At 42.8% G+C, this 19,882-nt stretch overlaps 1 protein-coding gene across 2 annotated transcripts in view; it reads right to left on the bottom strand.

Moving 5' to 3' along the window:
- The window catches only part of cdca2 (cell division cycle associated 2), a 32,438-nt gene extending 23,526 nt beyond the window's left edge, over window positions 1-8,912 (bottom strand). Inside the window, exons 1-6 of one of the 2 annotated variants that reach the window (XM_063018012.1) lie at window positions 8,728-8,912; window positions 5,891-6,048; window positions 5,653-5,783; window positions 5,261-5,420; window positions 3,913-4,097; window positions 1,833-1,944 (exon numbers count right to left, since the gene is read on the bottom strand). In XM_063018012.1, coding sequence (XP_062874082.1) covers window positions 1,833-1,944; window positions 3,913-4,097; window positions 5,261-5,420; window positions 5,653-5,783; window positions 5,891-6,047 — 745 coding nt within the window. In that variant the 5' untranslated portion in view covers window position 6,048; window positions 8,728-8,912. Of the gene's footprint in view, window positions 1-1,832; window positions 1,945-3,912; window positions 4,098-5,260; window positions 5,421-5,621; window positions 5,784-5,890; window positions 6,049-8,727 lie in introns of those variants that run through there. The other variant, XM_063018014.1, reaches the window with a different exon arrangement.
- Between the last annotated feature and the right edge of the window lie 10,970 nt (window positions 8,913-19,882).

Below are 19,882 nucleotides of genomic sequence, written 5' to 3'. Positions count from 1 at the left end.
ATGGGCACCCAGGCAACACAAACAAAGCATCTTACTCTCTCTCTCTGCTTTACACAATCTGGTCCCACTGTGATTTACATAATGTAACATAGAGCCTCCACAAGGGGGCGTTCACATACAGGTTTATTTAATTAATATTATTATTTTTTTCTATATTTTATGCATTTTTCTCCCATTTTCACCCAATTTACTGAGTCAATTTGTCTTCCGCTGTTGGGGATCCCCGATTTTTTGCAGTTGAGGAGGGTATATTGCTGCCCACACCCCCCCCCGACCCATGTGCAGCCCTCTGCGGAACCCTGATTCGCCAATCAGGGTCCTTACACAGCGTTTGAAGACCCACCCACATATTCCGGTCATCCCGCCCTAGCAGAAACGTATCTGCTGCAGGCACTGCCGATTATGCCCACTAGATGGCGCCTAGCCGACCGGTGGCAACGGCGAGTTTCGAACCGAGGAGTTCAGAATCTCGGCGCTGGTGTGTTAGCGGAAAATCCCGCTGCTCCACCTGGGCGCCTCACAAATGTTCTATTGACTGAATGGACACCAGACACGCTAGAACGCTAGTGACTCAGGCAACACAAACAATGCTTTGCACAATCTGGTCCCACTGAGGTTTACAAGATGTAACATAGAGCCTCCACAAGGGGGCGTTCACATACAGGTTTATTTAATTATTATTTATTTGCTATATTTTATTTAGTGTAGTCAATTTGTCTTCCGCTGCTGGGGATCCCTGATTTTTTGCAGTTGAGGTGGGTATATTGCTGCCCACACCCCCCTGACCCGTGCGCAGCACTCGGCGGAACCCTTATCCACCCATGCACTCTGTACAGGCGCCTCTATCCGCCAATCAGGGTCCTTACACAGCGTTTTAAGACCCCGCCCACATAGTCCGGTCATCCTGCCCTAGCAGAAACGTGTCTGCTTCAGGCACTGCCAATTATGCCCGCTAGATGGCGCCCAGCCAACCGGTGGAATATCCCGCTGCGCCACCTGGGCGCCTCACAAATGTTCTATTGACTGAACGCTAGTGACTCAGGCAACACAAACAATGCTTCTTATTCTCTCTGCTCTGCACAAACTGGTCCCACTGTGGTTTACAAGATGTAACAAAGCCTCCACAAGCTGGCATTCACAAACAGGTTTATTTAATTATTATTATTTTCTACATTTTATGAGTTTTCCCCCCATTTTCTCCCAATTTAGTGCAGTCCATTTGTCTTCCGCTGCTGCAGGATCCCCGATTTTTTGCAGTCAAGGTGGGTAATACCGCAGCCTACGTCCCACCCGACTCGCGCGCAGCACTCGACGGAACCCTTATCCACCCCTGCACTCTGTACAGGCGGCTCTATCCGCCAATTGTTTGAAGACCCTGCCCACATAGTCCGGTTAACCCCTTCCTGCCAGTTATGCTTGCTAGATGGCGCCCAGCCGATCGGCGTTAACGCGGTAGCGTTATCCTGTTTAGCATTCCGTCAAAGACGAGTCTCAGCGGTGGTAAGCTAGTCTAATGGACTGCTGTGCCACCCACACACCCCTGCGACAGTGTTTTAATTGCCAGCCAGCATTACACGAGTCACCTGTACATTCATTATACTTTCGTTCATCGTTTAATCAGAAGAGTGCAGAACACAGACTGATCCCCGTCTACACGCCCACTGTTAGCATTTATAGTGTCACCACGTAAACACATCTCATAACGAGCTTCATTAAAACCTGAAACATCTTGGCAGCATGTGGCAGAATCAAGACAGCGGCATTAAACACACAATCAGCTCCGTCTCAGCGGCGGGTAAGCGACGCGAGCTCGGCCGGCGTGTGCCACGTACCTGTTTTGATGAGCGCCGGCTTTGACAGCATGGGAGAAGATATGAGCCGAGACTGAGAGTCTGAACCCAGACCCGGCGCCGGCTTGGGGCTTTTGAACTCGGGCGGGCACATCTACGTATAAAAAAAAGAAAAGGCTGGATATAAACAGATTGTTTGTGCTTTGCTCCACTTTATCTACGCCCGTTCGGCTCTAAAGTAAGATAAATCATCATCAGCCGTACATTCCAGGAACAGACACCGGTGTGGAGGAGTTGTACCGTGCGTGGTACTATTCTTGGACGATTCATTTGACCTCATTGTGGGCAACATCTGTTTATAGGAATCGTTTGGCATTCACTTCACACTGGCGACGATGCAATAAAATTCGAAGCGGCTGCCGTGGCACTGTGACCGCACGCTGTTCGAAATATTGGTGCGATTGTGAAGCAGAAACGTCTAAGAGGTACAACAGCTTAGCCATGACGCCGGACAAGCTTCAGTGGACGTCAAAGATTAACCATTTAACTGGTAACAACTATTAACCACTTTGTCCTGGGCGAGATCCAGATTTACCTGGAAACACACACAGACCTTCAACCCTCCCCCCCTCAGACATAGACAATCATATCTGTGTAGACGCCTGGTCAGCCAATAGTACCGCTAAGATATAAATCAGCAGTGGAGGGCAACTATACTAGACCGCTGCGTCACTGGATCGACCCTCAGATAAAAGCATCCATTAAAATGATTTATTTATTAGAATTATAAGGTCATGTTTTACACTTTGGTTGCATTCATGACAGGAACGGTAGTTACTCATTACACACGATTCATCAGTAAGTATTTAATATCAAACACAGTCATGAACAATTTTGTATGTCCAGTTCACCTCACTTATATGGATTTGGAGGAAAGCCACGCAGACAAGGGGAGAACATGCAAACTCCACACAGAAAGGCCGCGGACCAATCCACCTAGGAATCGAACCCAGGACCTTGTTGCCGTGAGGAGACAGTGCTACCCACTTGAGCGACACCTGAGTTTTACACACTTGTGTCACATTCATGACAGGGCAGGTAATTACTAGTCAACAAGATTCAACCGTTTTTAAAAGTTTTTAATATCAAACACAGTTTAGTTTAGTGTTTAGTTTTTTTTAACGCCATGTCTGCCCTTTGGGCCATGTTCATGGCAGGAAAGGTCGTGATGTTTTTTATTTACTTATTTCATTTGACTTTGAGAGGAGTTATGTCTGTTGTCTATGTATGTTCGTTTATATGTATTGCTTCAGTTTTGTTAATGACAGGAATTTTAGGAGTGTTGTTGTTTTTCTCTTGGTAAAGAGTTTTGTAAAGATTTGTTGTTTTTCGTGGTTATAGATGACACATTCCAGCATTAAACGTTTTATTGTAATCTGTGTTTGGCATGTTGCGCAATATGGGACGGTTTCGCCTTTTATCAGGTACGTGTGTGTTGATCCAGTATGTCCGATACGGCATCTTGTGTACACTGTCTGGTAATATCAAACAGTCATGGACAATTAAGTTCACCTCACTTGCACGTCTTTGGACCGTGGGAGGAAACCGGAGCTCCCGGAGGAAAGCCACACAGACACGGGGAGAACATGCAAACCGAGCCATCCGAATGCTTTCAGATAAAAGAATGCTTTCAGGAATCCTCTAGACAGGGCGGCAATCAGGGGTAAGTAACAGCACGGAGTTGTTTGAGCAGTATGAACAGTAATGTGAACAGATATGACTTCATTTTTAGTGCAACGACCTTTTAAGTCTCATTTCTGTAAACAGACTCTGTCCGTAACGCCAGAACATTTAAAATTATTTTCTTTATATTTCACTGTTTATTTTTCATATACATCCACTGTTCTGTATTTTCTGTTTCCCCTCTGCTGCTGTAACAATGCAAATTTCACCTTGTGGGATGATAAAAGGTTCTTATCTTATCATATATTGGATTTTTCGGTGACGGGGACCTTGATCTGCTGCTAATTGAATACTGTAAGATACCGTGATGCACGATGCAAATACCATGAACGGCATGGCAGACTACGAGATCCGGTGTGTTCACGGCTGTCGTACCGACCTGCTCCTCCTGTCTGGAGGTGAGCGGGAGCTCCGATAGCGGCTCCTCCTGAATCCCGTCCTCCCACGAGCCTCGGTTAGACGGGAACCTGCGGCGTCTTTTGGAGAGGGGTGGTGTTACGGGAGGATGGAAGCTGCTCGGGACGAGCCGGTTCTCTTGATCCTCGTCTGAAAGGTGCTGGTTGTCTGTACGACACGGGTAATACAGAGAATTAAATGAATGAGGAAACCGGAGCACCCGGAGGAAACCCTCAGAGACACGAGGAGAACATGCAAACTCCACACAGACCTTCTTGCTGTGTGGGGGACAGTGCTACCCACCGAGCCTCCGTGCTTATACACCGATCAGCCATAACATTAAAACCACCTCCTTGTTTCTACACTCACTGTCCATTTTATCAGCTCCACTTACCACATAGAAGCACTTTGTAGTTCTACAATTACTGACTGTAGTCCATCTGTTTCTCTGCATGCTTTGTTAGCCCCTTTTCACCCTGTTCTTCAATGGTCAGGACCCACACAGGACCACCACAGAGCAGGTATTATTTAGGTGGTGGATCATTCTCGGCACTGCAGTGACACTGACATGGTGGTGGTGTGTTAGTGTGTGTTGTGCTGGTATGAGTGGATCAGACACAGCAGCCCTGCTGGAGTTTTTAAACACCTCACTGTCACAGCTGGACTGAGAATAGTCCACCAACCAAAAATATCCAGCCAACAGCACCCCGTGGGCAGCGTCCTGTGACCACTGATGAAGGTCTAGATGATGACCGACTCAAACAGCAGCAATAGATGAGCGATCGTCTCTGACTTTACATCTACAAGGTGGACCGACTAGGTAGGAGTGTCTAATAGAGTGGACAGTGAGTGGACACTGTATTTAAAAACTCCAGCAGCGCTGCTGTGTCTGATCCACTCATACCAGCACAACACACACTAACACACCACCACCATGTCAGTGTCACTGCAGTGCTGAGAATGATCCACCACCTAAATAATACCTGCTCTGTGGTGGTCCTGTGGGGGTCCTGACCATTGAAGAACAGCATGAAAGCAGGCTAAAAAGATTTGTAGAGAAATAGATGGACCACAGTCAGTAATTGTAGAACTACAAAGTGCTTCTATATGGTAAGTGGAGCTGATAACATGGACAGTGAGTGTAGAAACAAGGAGGTGGTTTTAATGTTATGGCTGATCGGTGTATATTAATGGGACTCTATACGCCTGTGGGTTATCGGTTAACCGCCGTCTCATTGGTTGATTGTTTTTCCATTATAAGAAATCGACAAAGAAACGCAACATTTCGTCTCCATAACGAGGCTTGGGTTCATTTATATAGATAAACTGACCAGGCTGGACGTCTTTGGAGAAACTCTCTCCCACGTCCTCCTTCATCAGCACAGCAGCTTGTTCAATATTCTCCTCATCCATCCCCATCAGCCGCTGGAAGGCAGCCATCTTCTGCTTTATAGAGTTACGGCCTGAAAGCAGCGGGCTCGCCAGCAAGTGCTTCACACACACACACACACACACACACACACACACACACCAGATAAACACATTCTGTACGGTTTAGAGAAGCAGTTCTGCATAAGAGCAGCCAGCAGTGTTCGGTCAGAATGCTGCCCTGTTTATGATAAAGACAGTAAATAACACGGTACACAGAGCAAAATAAACAGAAAGAAATCACACAGCTAACCGACAGCTAACCTAATTCCACGATCCTGACGGCGATACACACCTGTGGGGTGCTGGGTGGCGTTTTCATGGCCTGCTTGGCTCTGAAGCAGATTAGTGAATTGGTTTCGGGGGATCCTCTCACGCCGATCGATGATCTCCGTCTCGCTTTCAGCTGCGCCACTCTGGACTTTTCTGGAGTTGATATATTATTATTATTATTATTATTTTTTTTTTATACAGCAGCTGCCAAGTCAAGAATGCTGTGTGCATTCTCAGCTCAGATTAAAAGCGACGCTCACCTTTCTCTTTGGGAAAAGCTGTGAAGCTCTGAACAGAGATGCCGAACTCGGACGGCGTGAGCTTGGAGAAATCCAGCCCGCCGCTGGTGACGTTCTGCTGCGAGGAAGTCAGCGGGCTCAGCGGGGCTCGGCTCTCCATGCCGGCGATACTCTGCATGCTGAAGTCAAATATCATCATTTAGTAATCAAGCAAAGACAGCAGGAGAGTTATATCTGCTAATTAAAGAGCTTAAACCTCTGGTAAGCAAAGAATATGCAGCTTTTATTATTTACTGTCTAAAGTATACAATCAGGGTATTGTGTATTCATTAAATATGGCATCGATGTGAGTTCAATATTAATACTGAGCTAATATTAGAAGAAAATGATAGATTAGTAACGGAGAGAAAAATCCTATCCAATAGTGCATCAAATTAAGCCTGAATTCTTTAAAATTAGAATTTTTAGCCACTGTGGACAAATTAGGGGGTCATACAGGGTTAATGAGGTTCACTAGAACTATAACACGTCTTTCTAGTTACTTCTGATCGACTATTTTATTTCATGCAGATTTTAAAAGACTCTTATTTACTTAACACCTGAGTAAAAAAGTATATGTAAATCATCTGATCATCATTTTTGATATCTTGGGACAGTCTGGTAAGGGTTTGGGCCTGACCAAAGTAGATGTTGGTACCAAAACAGTTCCATGTTTTACCACGGCTTCATCCTGATCAGGGTTTTGTTTGTTTGGGTTTAACGTCGTATCAGCACATTGAGGCTATTTATATGGCGGTACATAGAGGCATCTCAACCAACTGGAGACGTTCCATCAAAGATGTCTCTGAAACATTTTGTAGGTCAAGTGGCACGACTACAGGACAAATATAAGTGTCCTCGAGGAGGCTGGATCCACCAGCATCGAAGCAATTGTCAACAAAAATCGTCTCAGATGGACAGGACACGTCCTCCGTATGGATGACAGCAGGCTGCCTAAACAAGTACTCTTCAGGCAGCTAAAGGACGGGAAACGAATGAGAGGAGGCCAGAAGAAGCGCTACAAGGATCTCCTCAAGTCGACACTCGGGTGTTACAACATCGAGGTCGGCAGGTGGGAAACGCTTGCGCTAGAGAAGGCCGCAGGCGCCGAGCGGAGGAAAAACGAGAAAGAGGGAAAGCACGAGGAGCCACCGTGCTTCGACCCGCTCTCCCGGCGGGACTGAGCTGCCCACACTGCGGCAAAGTCTGCGCAGCCAGGATCGGACCCATCAGCCACCTCAGAACCCATGGACAGATTGTCCAGTGAAGAACGAAGGAAGACGATCGTCCTCGGCAACGAGGGATAGCCTAGTAGTGGTACATAGGTAGCATCCTTAGTCTATGTCATTTTAAAACAAATAAAGAAGATGTTTAGATTTAAAGGTGTCTAAAAGTTCAGTATTTAAGCAGGTTTTGTATATTCTGTATATTGTTTTGTGAAGAATTTCCGTCTTTCTGTGTTTAGTGCTGGGCAGTGCGTCAATATGTGTTTGGTTGTTAGTGTAGCTTTGCATAGATGGTAAGTTGGTGCAACTTTCCCTGTAAGAAGGTACTTGTGTGTCAGCTTGGAGTGTCCGATGCGGCATCTTGTAAGAATAGTCTGGTTTAGATGACCGTCCATTCTAATGTAGGACTTCTGATCAGGGTCACGTTGGGTCCAGTAAACACGGGGGCAATGCAGTCATGATTGTAAGTCATTTTAAATAAGTATCTGTTAAATGCAGCAAAAGTAAAGGCTTATTTTTCTTGAACAGCCTCTAAGCCTACGGTTATATAAAGCTTGCTTATCTGTGAACACTGACCCCTGTGTTATAGAAGCTTCTAATTTGAGGCAGTGTTGTTTTGGTGGTTCCTGGGATGCATCTAACAAACTGTACTGTACTGTACTGTAATTTACTTTCAGTTAACGTAAGGTAATAGTTTGGGTTGTCTTCCCAACCTTGGCAGAGAGACCACTGTTCCATGTGCTTTGTACTTACACACAAGTGTTTGTAGAGATTTAGCTTAGGCTAAAAGGTAAATTCAAACTATTCCTGTTTATATGGGCCCAGAAACAGTCAACAGCTGTAACTATAAATAATATTATTGTACCAATACAGAAGAACCGAGCAGTTTTCTGATCCTTAACACCTAAGTAGGCTGTAAATCCCACAACTCCACAAACTGGAGGTGTAAAACATACATAACCAGGTAAACCAAGACTAACTAGTGGTTTAACTAAACTGAACTATGCTAAGCGAATGAGGCTACATTACTATTAGTTAGTGTAAGGTTACAGTTTGGATTGTCTTCCATACCTTGGCAGAGAGACCACTGTTCCATGTGCTTTGTACTTACACACTTGTACTTGTAGAGATGATTTTTAATTCTCATAGGTTTGCAGCTTAGGCTAAAAGGTAAATTCAAACTATTCCTATTTATATGGGCCCTGAAATATAGTCAACAACTGTAATCAATCATGATCTCTAATGAGGAGACCATATCTTACTACACGACCAAATTCATAATCTAGATTGCTGTATGTATAATCAAACTTAATTAATTTAATTAATGAATTGCTTTTATTTTTGTATGCATGTGCATGTTGACCGTTTACTTTCATTGTGGATGGTGGTATTATTATTGTACCAGATCAGAACCAAGCAGTTTTCTAATCCTTAACACATAATTAGGCTGTAAATCCCACAACTCCACAAACTGGATGTGTAAAATATACATAACCAGGTTAACCAAGACGGTCAGAGGTAAACTAACTAGTGGCTTAACTAACCTAAACTATGCTAAGCTAATGAGGCTACATTTCAAATTTCGCTCCTTACCGGACGTTACAGCGACGCTGCCGAAGATTCACCAATCAAACCTTCCCTCTGACTGAGGATAATTCCAAACCCCCGCTGATAAAAAGTTTAAATAAAACTCTTTTAATAATAAACGAGTCATAAAAAGCATAAAAAAAACTTTAAAATAACATAAAAGCGGTCAAAATTGGAATCATTCTTCTAGACGTCCTTCCCTAACTAACGGTGACTAACAGCACACAGCCGCGCCCCCGAAGTATGAACCAGCCAATCGAATGCAAGGAATTCATCACGTGTGAGAAAACCTCCAATCCCCAAGTCGCTATGAGTTAACGGCTGTGTCACAAACCCAACCGTAGTGTGCTGTGTAGAATGCCAATATACAAATGAAGTGCACTCATTTGACGCGCTATTTAGTTTAGTTGTATGTGGTTTGAAACACAGCCGTTTCAAAGCAGATTGTTGTTTGAGGCGAAGTGTGTGGTGCCAATAAGAATGGGTCTTGCGAAACTGGGTTCAGTGCTTACTTACCAGTCAGTGTCTAAAACGAGTTTTGAAGTGTTTTTCCGTGTCCTTTGGGTACTACCAACACATATAGCACCATCCACAGTCAAGCTGCACATTTAACTGTATTTAGTTGCTCCTTTCTAGTCTGTGGTGATGTAAAGCTTGTTCGACTGTAAACACCAATGTTCCAGTTTATGGCCCTGTTTTTGAATTGAGTTTTTGAATTACCAGATTAATCCATTAAGACCATCCAGAATAATGCCCATTATGCCCATTTTTCCATTTCACTGTACCCTACAGGTAATACAACACAGTAGGCATCTAATTCCAGAACTATCTGTTAAATATCCTAATGTTTTGTTGTCCTTTTCCAATTGCACAAGTGTACCAGTAAAAGTTGGATGAGTTTGCTAAGGGTGGCGATGTGCCAGCATTTCTCCAGCCAACGCTGGCATCGAACACGCCACAGTGGCTGTAAACAATAGCATTAGTAACCACAGGGCAATTTTTGGTTTCACCAGCTGCGATTGTTATGGTCTCTAATTTTTGGTAGCCCTGTTTCATTTTCTTTCACATCCATCCCACTATTAAAATCAATCGCAGTTGGGTTTTAAACATGGCACTTGTGCTGCATTTGTTTACTATGCAGTGGAAAATACCCTTAGCATAAAGTGACGGCTGTTTTCGAGCTGGCAGGAGATTAGTGTTTTGTGGATTTGTGTATACGAGCTTAGAAATATTCCCAGCTACTATCAATCTTAATCACTAACAGATACTTGCAAGGTTAAAACCACAACAAACTTATGGAAGAACAAGAACTCATGAAAGTTTTTAGACTAAGAATTATGAGTTCTGTTTATTCAGTCAGAAAAAGAACATGACTTACATGTCGCATACATGTGTACTGACCTCTATATGATCTTTTCAGCTATAACAACAACCACTCTTATGAAAATGCTTCTAACAAGACTTTGAAGTGTGTCTGTGGGAATTTGTGCCCATTCAGTCAAAAGGTGACAGCATTTGTATGCATTGATGTTCCGGTTCATTCCAGAGCTGTTTAGTGAGGCTGAGGTCAGGGCTCTGTGCAGGACACTGGAGTTTTTTTAATCTGAGCTTTTCTTCATGTTTTTATAGAGTACACATCCTAAAACAGTAAAGGACCTTCCCTAAACTGAGGCTGCAATGTTGGAAGCATATAATTTTCATTATATAATTGATGTATTACACCTGCTAGCAACCGTTGTGGCTGAAACACATGATTTCAAAAATTAGAAAGGGTGTCTTAATACTTTTGTCCCTATAGTGTATGTGTACTTGTGCCTTGTTACTTTACCTTACTGAACACCACACTACATCGTTAATACCACCAACACTCCGGACTACACACTGGACCTATTATTTACTATTTATTATTTGCACATGCACTTTACATAACTGTCATACATACTGTACACATCTGCACAATTATTTACTCGTGTATGTATCTATCTACCAATCCATCCATCCGTCCGTCCATCCGTCCGTCTATCTATCTATCTATCTAATGGGATGAACATGGAAGCATTTCCAAATTCCATATGCAAAGAATAAGATGATGCTGGTAATGATGTTAAAATTAAAACTAAATATAGACTGAATAGTTTCTTGGGTAATAAAAAACAAAGTCTTTTAAATGGTGCAAAATGAGAATTTTAGGGGTTCTGTGTGTATGTTTTTGTAATATTAGAAGTTTAAGGTTATGCTACTTAGTCTGCATTCATTGTGATGATTTATTATCAGAACAAACCAGTAAAACCAGTAAGCTACAGTAAATGTTCAGTAACGACAGAACAAACCCTTTAAGTATCTTCATGTCTGTAGATCATTTGCATTTCGTTTGCTGGTTTAACAGCCACGTCAGACTAAATCCATTCCGAGCACAGATCCGAGCAGTTGGGGTTTAAAGGCCTGACAGTGAATATAAGATGTTTGAAACCTCATGGTCAGTAGCGCAGAACCTTTATACCGAGTTTCCACCGTACGCAGTAGGAATGTGTGTGAGAGTGAGACGTTAATAGCCTCATGAAGCTTCGTTCGGAGCTGTAGAGCGATAATGTGTCAGCGAGAGGCGCTAAATGTGTTAAACTCCCAGGCGAGACTCGCGGTAGCTCAGGTTTTAAAGATCTGCAGTCGATATAACGTTACCCACTAGCCAACACTCTCTTCATGAGATCGTTCTTTGTCTTTATTACTAACAGGGTGATGGGAGAGAACGGATAAAAATAAAGTACACGCAGATGTAGTCGATCTGTCAGATTGAAGTAGGGTCATGTGGATTAGAATGAAGCACACACTGGGGTGATGGTGGTTGAGGTCGCCCATAGTATCTCTGACTGAACCCTAAACAATGGTGAAATACACTGATCAGCCATAATATTAAAACCACCTCCTTGTTTCTACACTCTCTGTCCATTTTATTAGCTCCACTTACCATATAGAAGCACTTTGTAGTTCTACAATTACTGACTGTAGTCCATCTCTTTCTCTGCATGCTTTGTTAGCCCCCTTTCATGCTGTTCGTCAATGGTCAGGACACTGACATGGTGGTGGTGTGTTAGTGTGTGTTGTGCTGGTACGGATCAGACACAGCAGCGCTGCTGGACTGAGAATCGTCCACCAACCAAAAACATCCAGCCAACAGCGCCCCGTGGGCAGCGTCCTGTGACCACTGATGAAGGTCTAGAAGATGACCGACTCAAACAGCAGCAATAGATGAGCGATCGTCTCTGACTTTACATCCACAAGGTGGACCGACTAGGTAGGAGTGTCTAATAGAGTGGACAGTGAGTGGACACGGTGTTTAAAAACTCCAGCAGCGCTGCTGTGTCTGATCCACTCACACCAGCACAACACACACTAACACACCACCACCATCTCAGTGTCACTGCCACAGGGTGAAAGGGGGTAACAAAGCATGCAGAGAAACAGATGGACTACAGTCAGTAATTGTAGAACTACAAAGTGTTTCTATATGGTAAGTGTTATGGCTAATTGGTGTATATATATTTTTAAATAACTGGGAATCACTTGCTTACCTATTCACCTCCCTACTCACACCAATGGTCAGCCAATCCACCTTCTGCATTTTTAGAAGACAGTAAGAAAACAGTACCCAGGCAAACTCATCACAAACAGTGACTGAATGTGAGGCTGAAATAAAAATGTCCACACATAGTTTTTTCATTTTGATGTATTGAAAATGTGATCACACAACAGCAGCGTATAATAATAACGCACCGTCATACTTTAATAAATCATTTTAGGAATAAATAATGCATTCGGACACAAAAACACTTATTATCGATCCATTTACAAACACCGCAACAGCAGGAACGGCGTCAGAATGAATTAGTCACATAAATATGCAGCGGTGAAAAAATCAATATAGAAAAATACCGATTTATACTGCAGTGTGTCAAATCATTCTCAGCTTTTTACTTTACATAAATTCTGCTTCCTGCTTCTGAACGCAGTGATAATGAGAATCAAACTGAGTTAAAGTGGCGCTTCAGTGATTTATTTCACTGCTGCATCAGTCAGAAGTAAATCTGGATTATAATAAACAAGGACACACATCAACATTCATCATACAACCAGGTATACATCCAACATGCATTTATCATCCATCATCTTATACATTTACTTCTACATCCATCATCATACATCATACATCCACTTATACATCCAACACGCATCCATCATACATCCACTTATACATCCATCATCATTCTACATCATTCATCCACTTATATATCCATCATACATTCTCTTATACATTTAACTCTACATCCATCATCATTCTACATCATACATCCACTTATATATCCATCATACATCATCTTATACATTTACTTCTACATCCATCATCATACATCATACATCCACTTATACATCCAACACGCATCCATCATACATCCACTTATACATCCATCATCATTCTACATCATTCATCCACTTATATATCCATCATACATTCTCTTATACATTTAACTCTACATCCATCATCATTCTACATCATACATCCACTTATATATCCATCATACATCATCTTATACATTTACTTCTACATCCATCATCATACTACATCATACATCCACTTATACATCCAACACGCATCCATCATACATCCACTTATACATCCATCATCATTCTACATCATTCATCCACTTATATATCCATCATACATTCTCTTATACATTTACTTCTACATCCATCATCATACTACATCATACATCCACTTATATATCCATCATACGTACATTCTCTTATACATTTACTTCTACATCCATCACATGACTACATCATACATCCACTTATATATCCATCATACGTACATTCTCTTATACATTTACTTCTACATCCATCACATGACTACATCATACATCCACTTATATATCCATCATACGTACATTCTCTTATACATTTACTTCTACATCCATCATCATACTACATCATACATCCACTTATACATCCATCATACATCCTCTTATACATTTACTTCTACATCCATCATCATACTACATCATACATCCACTTATATATCCATCATACATCTTCTTATGCATTTACTTTTACATTCATCATACATCCACTTATACATCCATCATACATCATCTTATACATTTACTTCTACATCCATCATACAACCACTTACACAATCATTAGACATTATACTCTCATACATTATTCATTTACATTTACATTTACATTTTCCGCATTTACATCCTCTCATACCTTCACTCGTACAATCATTATACATCCACTCATACATTATTCATCATACATCCACATTCATCATACCTTCACTGATACAATCATTATACATCCACTCATACATTATTCATCATACATCCTCTCATACCTTCACTTATACAATCATTATACATCCACTCATACATTATTCATAATACATCCTCTCATACCTTCACTCATACAATCATTATACATCCACTCATACATTATTCATCATACATCCTCTCATACCTTCACTTAACAATCATAATACATCCTCTTATAAATGTACTTACACATACACATTCATCATTCACCTTCTTATACATCCACTCATACATTATTCATCATACATCCTCTCATACCTTCACTCGAACAATCATTATACATCCACATTCATCATACATTCACTCATACAATCATTATACATTCATTCATCATACATTCACTTACACAATCATAATACTCATACATCCACATTTACAGTACGTCAATCCTACATCCTCTAATGCACATGGAGGCTGCTCTGTGTGTGGTTCCTGTAAGATGATGTATAGGTGGGACTTTTTTGTTTCACTTTAAGCATATGAAACCTCAACCAAATCAAACCAAACCTCTCAGCAGAGGCCCAGATAACCAAACTGAAGCTCTTATGGAAAGAACCACACGATTATACTTGAAAGAGTTGAAGGTAAAAGAGGAAGAGGACGCCCAGCAGTAAGATGGATGGATACAGTTAGAGGAACAATAAACGAGCCATTAAGAAGCCTGTAGACTAGAATAGTAGACATGATGTTCCTCCCATGTAGTCGCTTGGAGTCTGAATCTACTTGATGGCACTTAATAATAATAATGGGTGCTACTTGGGTAACGAACCACCGGGTTTGACGGTTCTACATTTTTTACAATAAAAAAGAATAAAAAGAATAAAGAAAGGAGAGAAAAGCTGAGTGTTATTGGTGAGAACTCAGCAGGGATTTGAAACAGCACTGCGCTGATTCAGCCTGGCCTCTTTATGTCAAAGACGGCAAATCTTTCAGCACTTTTTCCTTCATTAGTTTCTTTATGCACACACACACTCACACACACACACACACACACACACACACACACGAAACAGAGAAGCCAAGGAAAGTATCATAATCCAAATTAGCATGACTGTCTCTCAGTGCGTCAGAACAAAGCAGGTAATTACTTCTGCCGTGAAACCTCAGCGTGTCGCAGCACATCTGATACCAACATTAAAGATACACCGAGCGTCTCCTTCACACAGCACCGCCGAATATCACAGCAGGACACACAGATTCAAACCTGCACAGGTAAGAAGAGGGACCCCGGACCCCGGATGTGCCGTAGCCTCTCACAACGACTGGATGGATGCAAAATATTGACCACCGACATCTGCTTTTCTGTCACGGTGTCTGACTGCACCGGGTCACGAGGCGCTGGAGCAATGGGTGGTCAGCTACTCACTGACCCGAAGATCTCCAGGGACCTCGGCAGCTCCCAGATTCTCTTCTCATTTAGCCTGAGGTTGCAGGACTGCAGTTACTACGTGTGTGTGGACCAGAGTATCTAAAACCAGCCTTAAGGGGGCACTCTTGAGCTGCAACTCTGAAGTTCCAGCCTCAGCGGTGCTACCAGCCTGGCCGAGGGCTCATCTGACACAATTCGGCGTGTTGGGCTTCTTCTCGCTGAGGTGCTAGTCCAAGTGGTGGAGGAATGTAATGTAAGAATCCACTGCTGGCTGGTGTAAAGAAGCGGACACTTCAAATGCCGGGTGATATGGGTGCTAGTCAGCAGCCTTACTTGGCCAACATTGGGCAAATGGCACAGATCATAGCCAATTCCCTTTCTCATGGCCTGTTCTTGCCACTTTCAGCCCCCTTTACCCTGGCAGAGGAGAGCCGACACCATCACGCTCCCCCAACACACGTGTGCAGGCGTATGCAGGTATGTCTCATCCATGAGGGGCTAGCACACAGAGTACTTTAATTTTAGTTATTATTATAAATGCGTAGTCTTTTCATAGCAGAGCAGGAATAAAAGAATCAACATCAAAGGGATAAACCAACATCAAAGGACCAGCGTGTGCAAAATCTGCATATTTTTTCAGACGGGGGTCGGAAACTCCGTCAGGCAGGAAGTCCGAGGGCAGCAACACTTCACAGGAAGTGTCTCCCGACCGCTAATAAAGGAGCTCGGATCCTCTGTCGGCGATGCTTTAAAAACCTCATCGTGCCACCGGCTGATGGTGGGAGGCTTAGCTTTGATCCACTGAAAAGCAAACATCTGATAGTCAGCAGGTTTTGGAAGCTTTGCTGCTGGCGGGTAATTGAAGAACCTGGATCCTGAAGGTTCAGCAGGAAGAATCCTGGGTTGAATTTTTTATACTGATTAAAAATGCTAGTAAGCTCTCTCACTGTATTTCTCAGCTAATTATGTAGTGAAAGAGGCTGTGAGATGTGTGAGTGACCTCAGGTGCTTCCTACACAAAGCTGAGAAACCCAGCGGTGCACTGGATCCAGTAAAGGATCCTTTACTGGCTCAGCACCAGCCTTTTATTCTATTTCTACAGACTTCCCTTCCTGACTGAGGAGAGTCACAGTGGTCCCACACCCCCTCCTAAATGTGTGCAGGACCGACCACTTGTTTTCACCTGCACCAGGTGGGTTCATTTGGAGATCCGTATCATGCGCGGAGAGTCATGCACCGATCCCCATTATCAGCAGAGGTCGTAATTGCAGCAGTTACGAGTAAACACAGCCAATCGTGTGTCTGTCTGAGCACCTGGTCGGCTGATAGCACAGCATATAGTCTCAAATTATTTATCCCACTGTTATGACAGTTAGCTCAGTGAGATCAGATCATTATCAAATGTTTTAATCAGTGTCCGCACGTAAACAGCAAGTGAAATAAAACAATTCCCCGACCATATCAAACCAAACACTGGCAGGTGAAAGGAAGTGGTGATGGGGCTTGAACCGGCAACCTTCTGATTACTAGTCCAGTACCTTTAACCACTGAGCTACCAGTGCCCACTTAGTGTGGCTGTCTATGCTTTTTGTTGGAACCCAACACTGGCAGGTGATAAGAAGTGGCTACAGACTGGACGCATACCGAAGTGGGTGTGTGGTGATCCGACATTCCAGGTGGTCTGAAGTGGTGATGGGGCTTGAACCGGCAACCTTTTGATCACTAGTCCAGTACCTTAACCACTGAGCTACTGAGCTACCACTGCCCACTTGGCATGGCTGTCTATGCTCAATACGGCTCTGTGTGGGAACCCTGAAGTGGTGATGGGGCTTGAACCAGCAACCTTCTGATTACTAGTCAAGTACCTTAACCACTGAGGTACCAGTGCCCACTTAGCGTGGCTGTCTATGCTCTTTGTTAGAACCCAACACTGGCAGGTGATCTGAAGTGGTGATGGGGCTTGAACCGGCAACCTTTTGAATACTAGTCCAGTACCTTAACCACTGAGCTACTGAGCTACCAGTGCCCGTGGCTGTCCATGCTCGATATGGTTCTGTTTGGGAACCCTGATGTGGTGATGGGGCTTGAACCAGCAACCTTCTGGTTACTAGTCCAGTACCTTAATCACTGAGGTACCAGTGCCCACTTAGCGTGGCTGTCTATGCTCTGTGTGGGAACGAAGCACTGGCAGGTGATAAGAAGTGGCCACAGACAGGACGCATACCCAAGGGGGCGTGTGGTGATCCGTCCTTCCTTGATAAGAGCTGATAAGGTTCACAAGGGAACAGGATATGACTAAATTGGAAGATAAAAGGTAAAGAACTACTCTTAATGAAGCCACGAACGCAGCAGTGAAGTGAATTCTACTTTTATTTCATGTGGTTATATACATATATAAAAAATAAGCACATATTTACACTGGTAATAAATATCCACATTTGTATTTTTGTACAAGCAAAATAAGTTACAGGACACAATCCTTCAAAAATTCAAATAATATTAAAAAATAAATCAAATCAGCGACACTAAGAAACAATAAACAATAAAAATACAATAATAAAGTTAAGAACAGTAACTGTAACAGAACTGAATGTTTGGCCACATGAGAGGAACTGAAACGGCCTGGAGCTTCAAAACAACACAAGCCATGCCGTGTGTGTGTGTGTGTGTGTGTGTGTGGTCAGAAATGAGTTTAAGAAAACATTAATAAATGTTTATAAGTACACGCGGCCTGGATCACGACCTCCGCTCATACAGCCTGCGCTTTCCTTCGCTAACTTAACATGTAAACGTGCCAGATTTATTAACACCTTTATGAAAAAGGCTGTGTCTCAATACACACTCTTGCACCCTTGACCCTTAAAAGCGCCCTACATGCCGTTAAGCTAAAGCACTGGTTCATTTATGTCTTTTTTTTTTTTTTTTGGTAACAGTGGGTCGTATTCTAATGTGTTTTCTCTTTTGTGCATATGGGCTGCGTCTCAATTCTGGATACATCCAACATCCGCTGCTTGTAAACATGTACCAAGTTAATTAAAGTCTTTAACAAAAAGGCTGTGTCTCAATCCACACACTTGAACCCTTGACCCTTAAAAGCGCCCTACATGCCGTTAAGCTAAAGCCCTGGTTAATTTTAATGTCTTTTTTTTTTTTGGTAACAGTAGGTCGTATTCTGATGTGTTTTTTCTTCTGTGCATATGGGCTGCGTCTCAATTCTGGATACATCAGCTGCTTGTAAACATGTGCCAAGTTCATTTTGGTAACAGTGGGTCGTATTCTAATGTGTTTTTATTTATTTTTGTGCATATGGGCTGCGTCTCAATTCTGGATACATCCAACATCTGCTGCTTGTAAACGTGCCAAGTTCATTAAAGTCCTTAACGAAAAGGCTGTGTCTCAATCCACACTCTTTCACCCTTGACCCTTAAAAGCGCCCTACATGCCGTTAAGCTAAAGCACTGATGTGTTTTTTTCTTTTGTGCATATGGGCTGCGTCTCAATTCTGGATACATCAGCTGCTTGTAAACATGTGCCAAGTTCATTAAAGTCTTCATCGTAAAGGCCGTGTCTCAATCCACACTCTTGCACCCTTGACCCTTAAAAGCGTCCTACATGCCGTTAAGCTAAAGCCCTGGTTAAATTTATGTCTTTGTTTTTTTTTTTTGGTAACAGTGGGTCGTATTCTGATGTCTGTTTTCTTTTGTGCATATGGGCTGCGTCTCAATTCTGGATACATCCCACATCCGCTGCTTGTAATCATGTGCCAGGTTCATTAAAGTCAATCCGAGGCGGCACCACCAGATTCCAACCGCGTGAGCCGCCAGTATTCGAGGAGGCAGCATATTAGTGTTTAATGTTAGCAGGAAAGTCGGGGATGTGATTTAGGACACAACCCAGATGTGCTAAGTACAACAATAAATCAAACTCCAATAAATGGCCAATATTTTATCATGAGTTATAACAAAATCCTAACATACATGTATTTTGGCATAATATACACTATATGGCCAAATGAGCTTGTTGGACGCCCCATTCCAAAACCAAGGGCATTAATATGGTGGCACTGCCACCCTCTTTTGTAAGACAATGACAGCCTTTACTTCTTTGTCAAAAGAACGCTTGAGAGATCAGGCATCCATGCTGAACATGAAGGCCTTGCTCACAGTCAAAGTTCCAAATCATCCCAGTGGTTTTTAATATGGTTAAAGGTCAGACTTATATAGAACAGAATGGCTTTATTTGTCATATATACACATACACATACAGTACAAGGAGATTCGTTCTTCGCATATCTCAGCTTGTTTGGAAGTTGGGGTCAGAGCGCAGGGTCAGGCATCGTTCGGCGCCCCTGGAGCAGACAGGGTTAAGGGCCTTGCTCAAGGGCCCAACAGTGGCTGCATAGCAAAGCTGGGATTCGAAC

This window comes from Trichomycterus rosablanca, chromosome 21 (assembly GCF_030014385.1).
Source record: "Trichomycterus rosablanca isolate fTriRos1 chromosome 21, fTriRos1.hap1, whole genome shotgun sequence".
Classification (NCBI taxonomy): domain Eukaryota; kingdom Metazoa; phylum Chordata; class Actinopteri; order Siluriformes; family Trichomycteridae; genus Trichomycterus; species Trichomycterus rosablanca.
The sequence above is the reverse complement of the archived record's forward strand: the minus strand, read 5'-3'. Positions and strand labels throughout refer to the sequence as shown.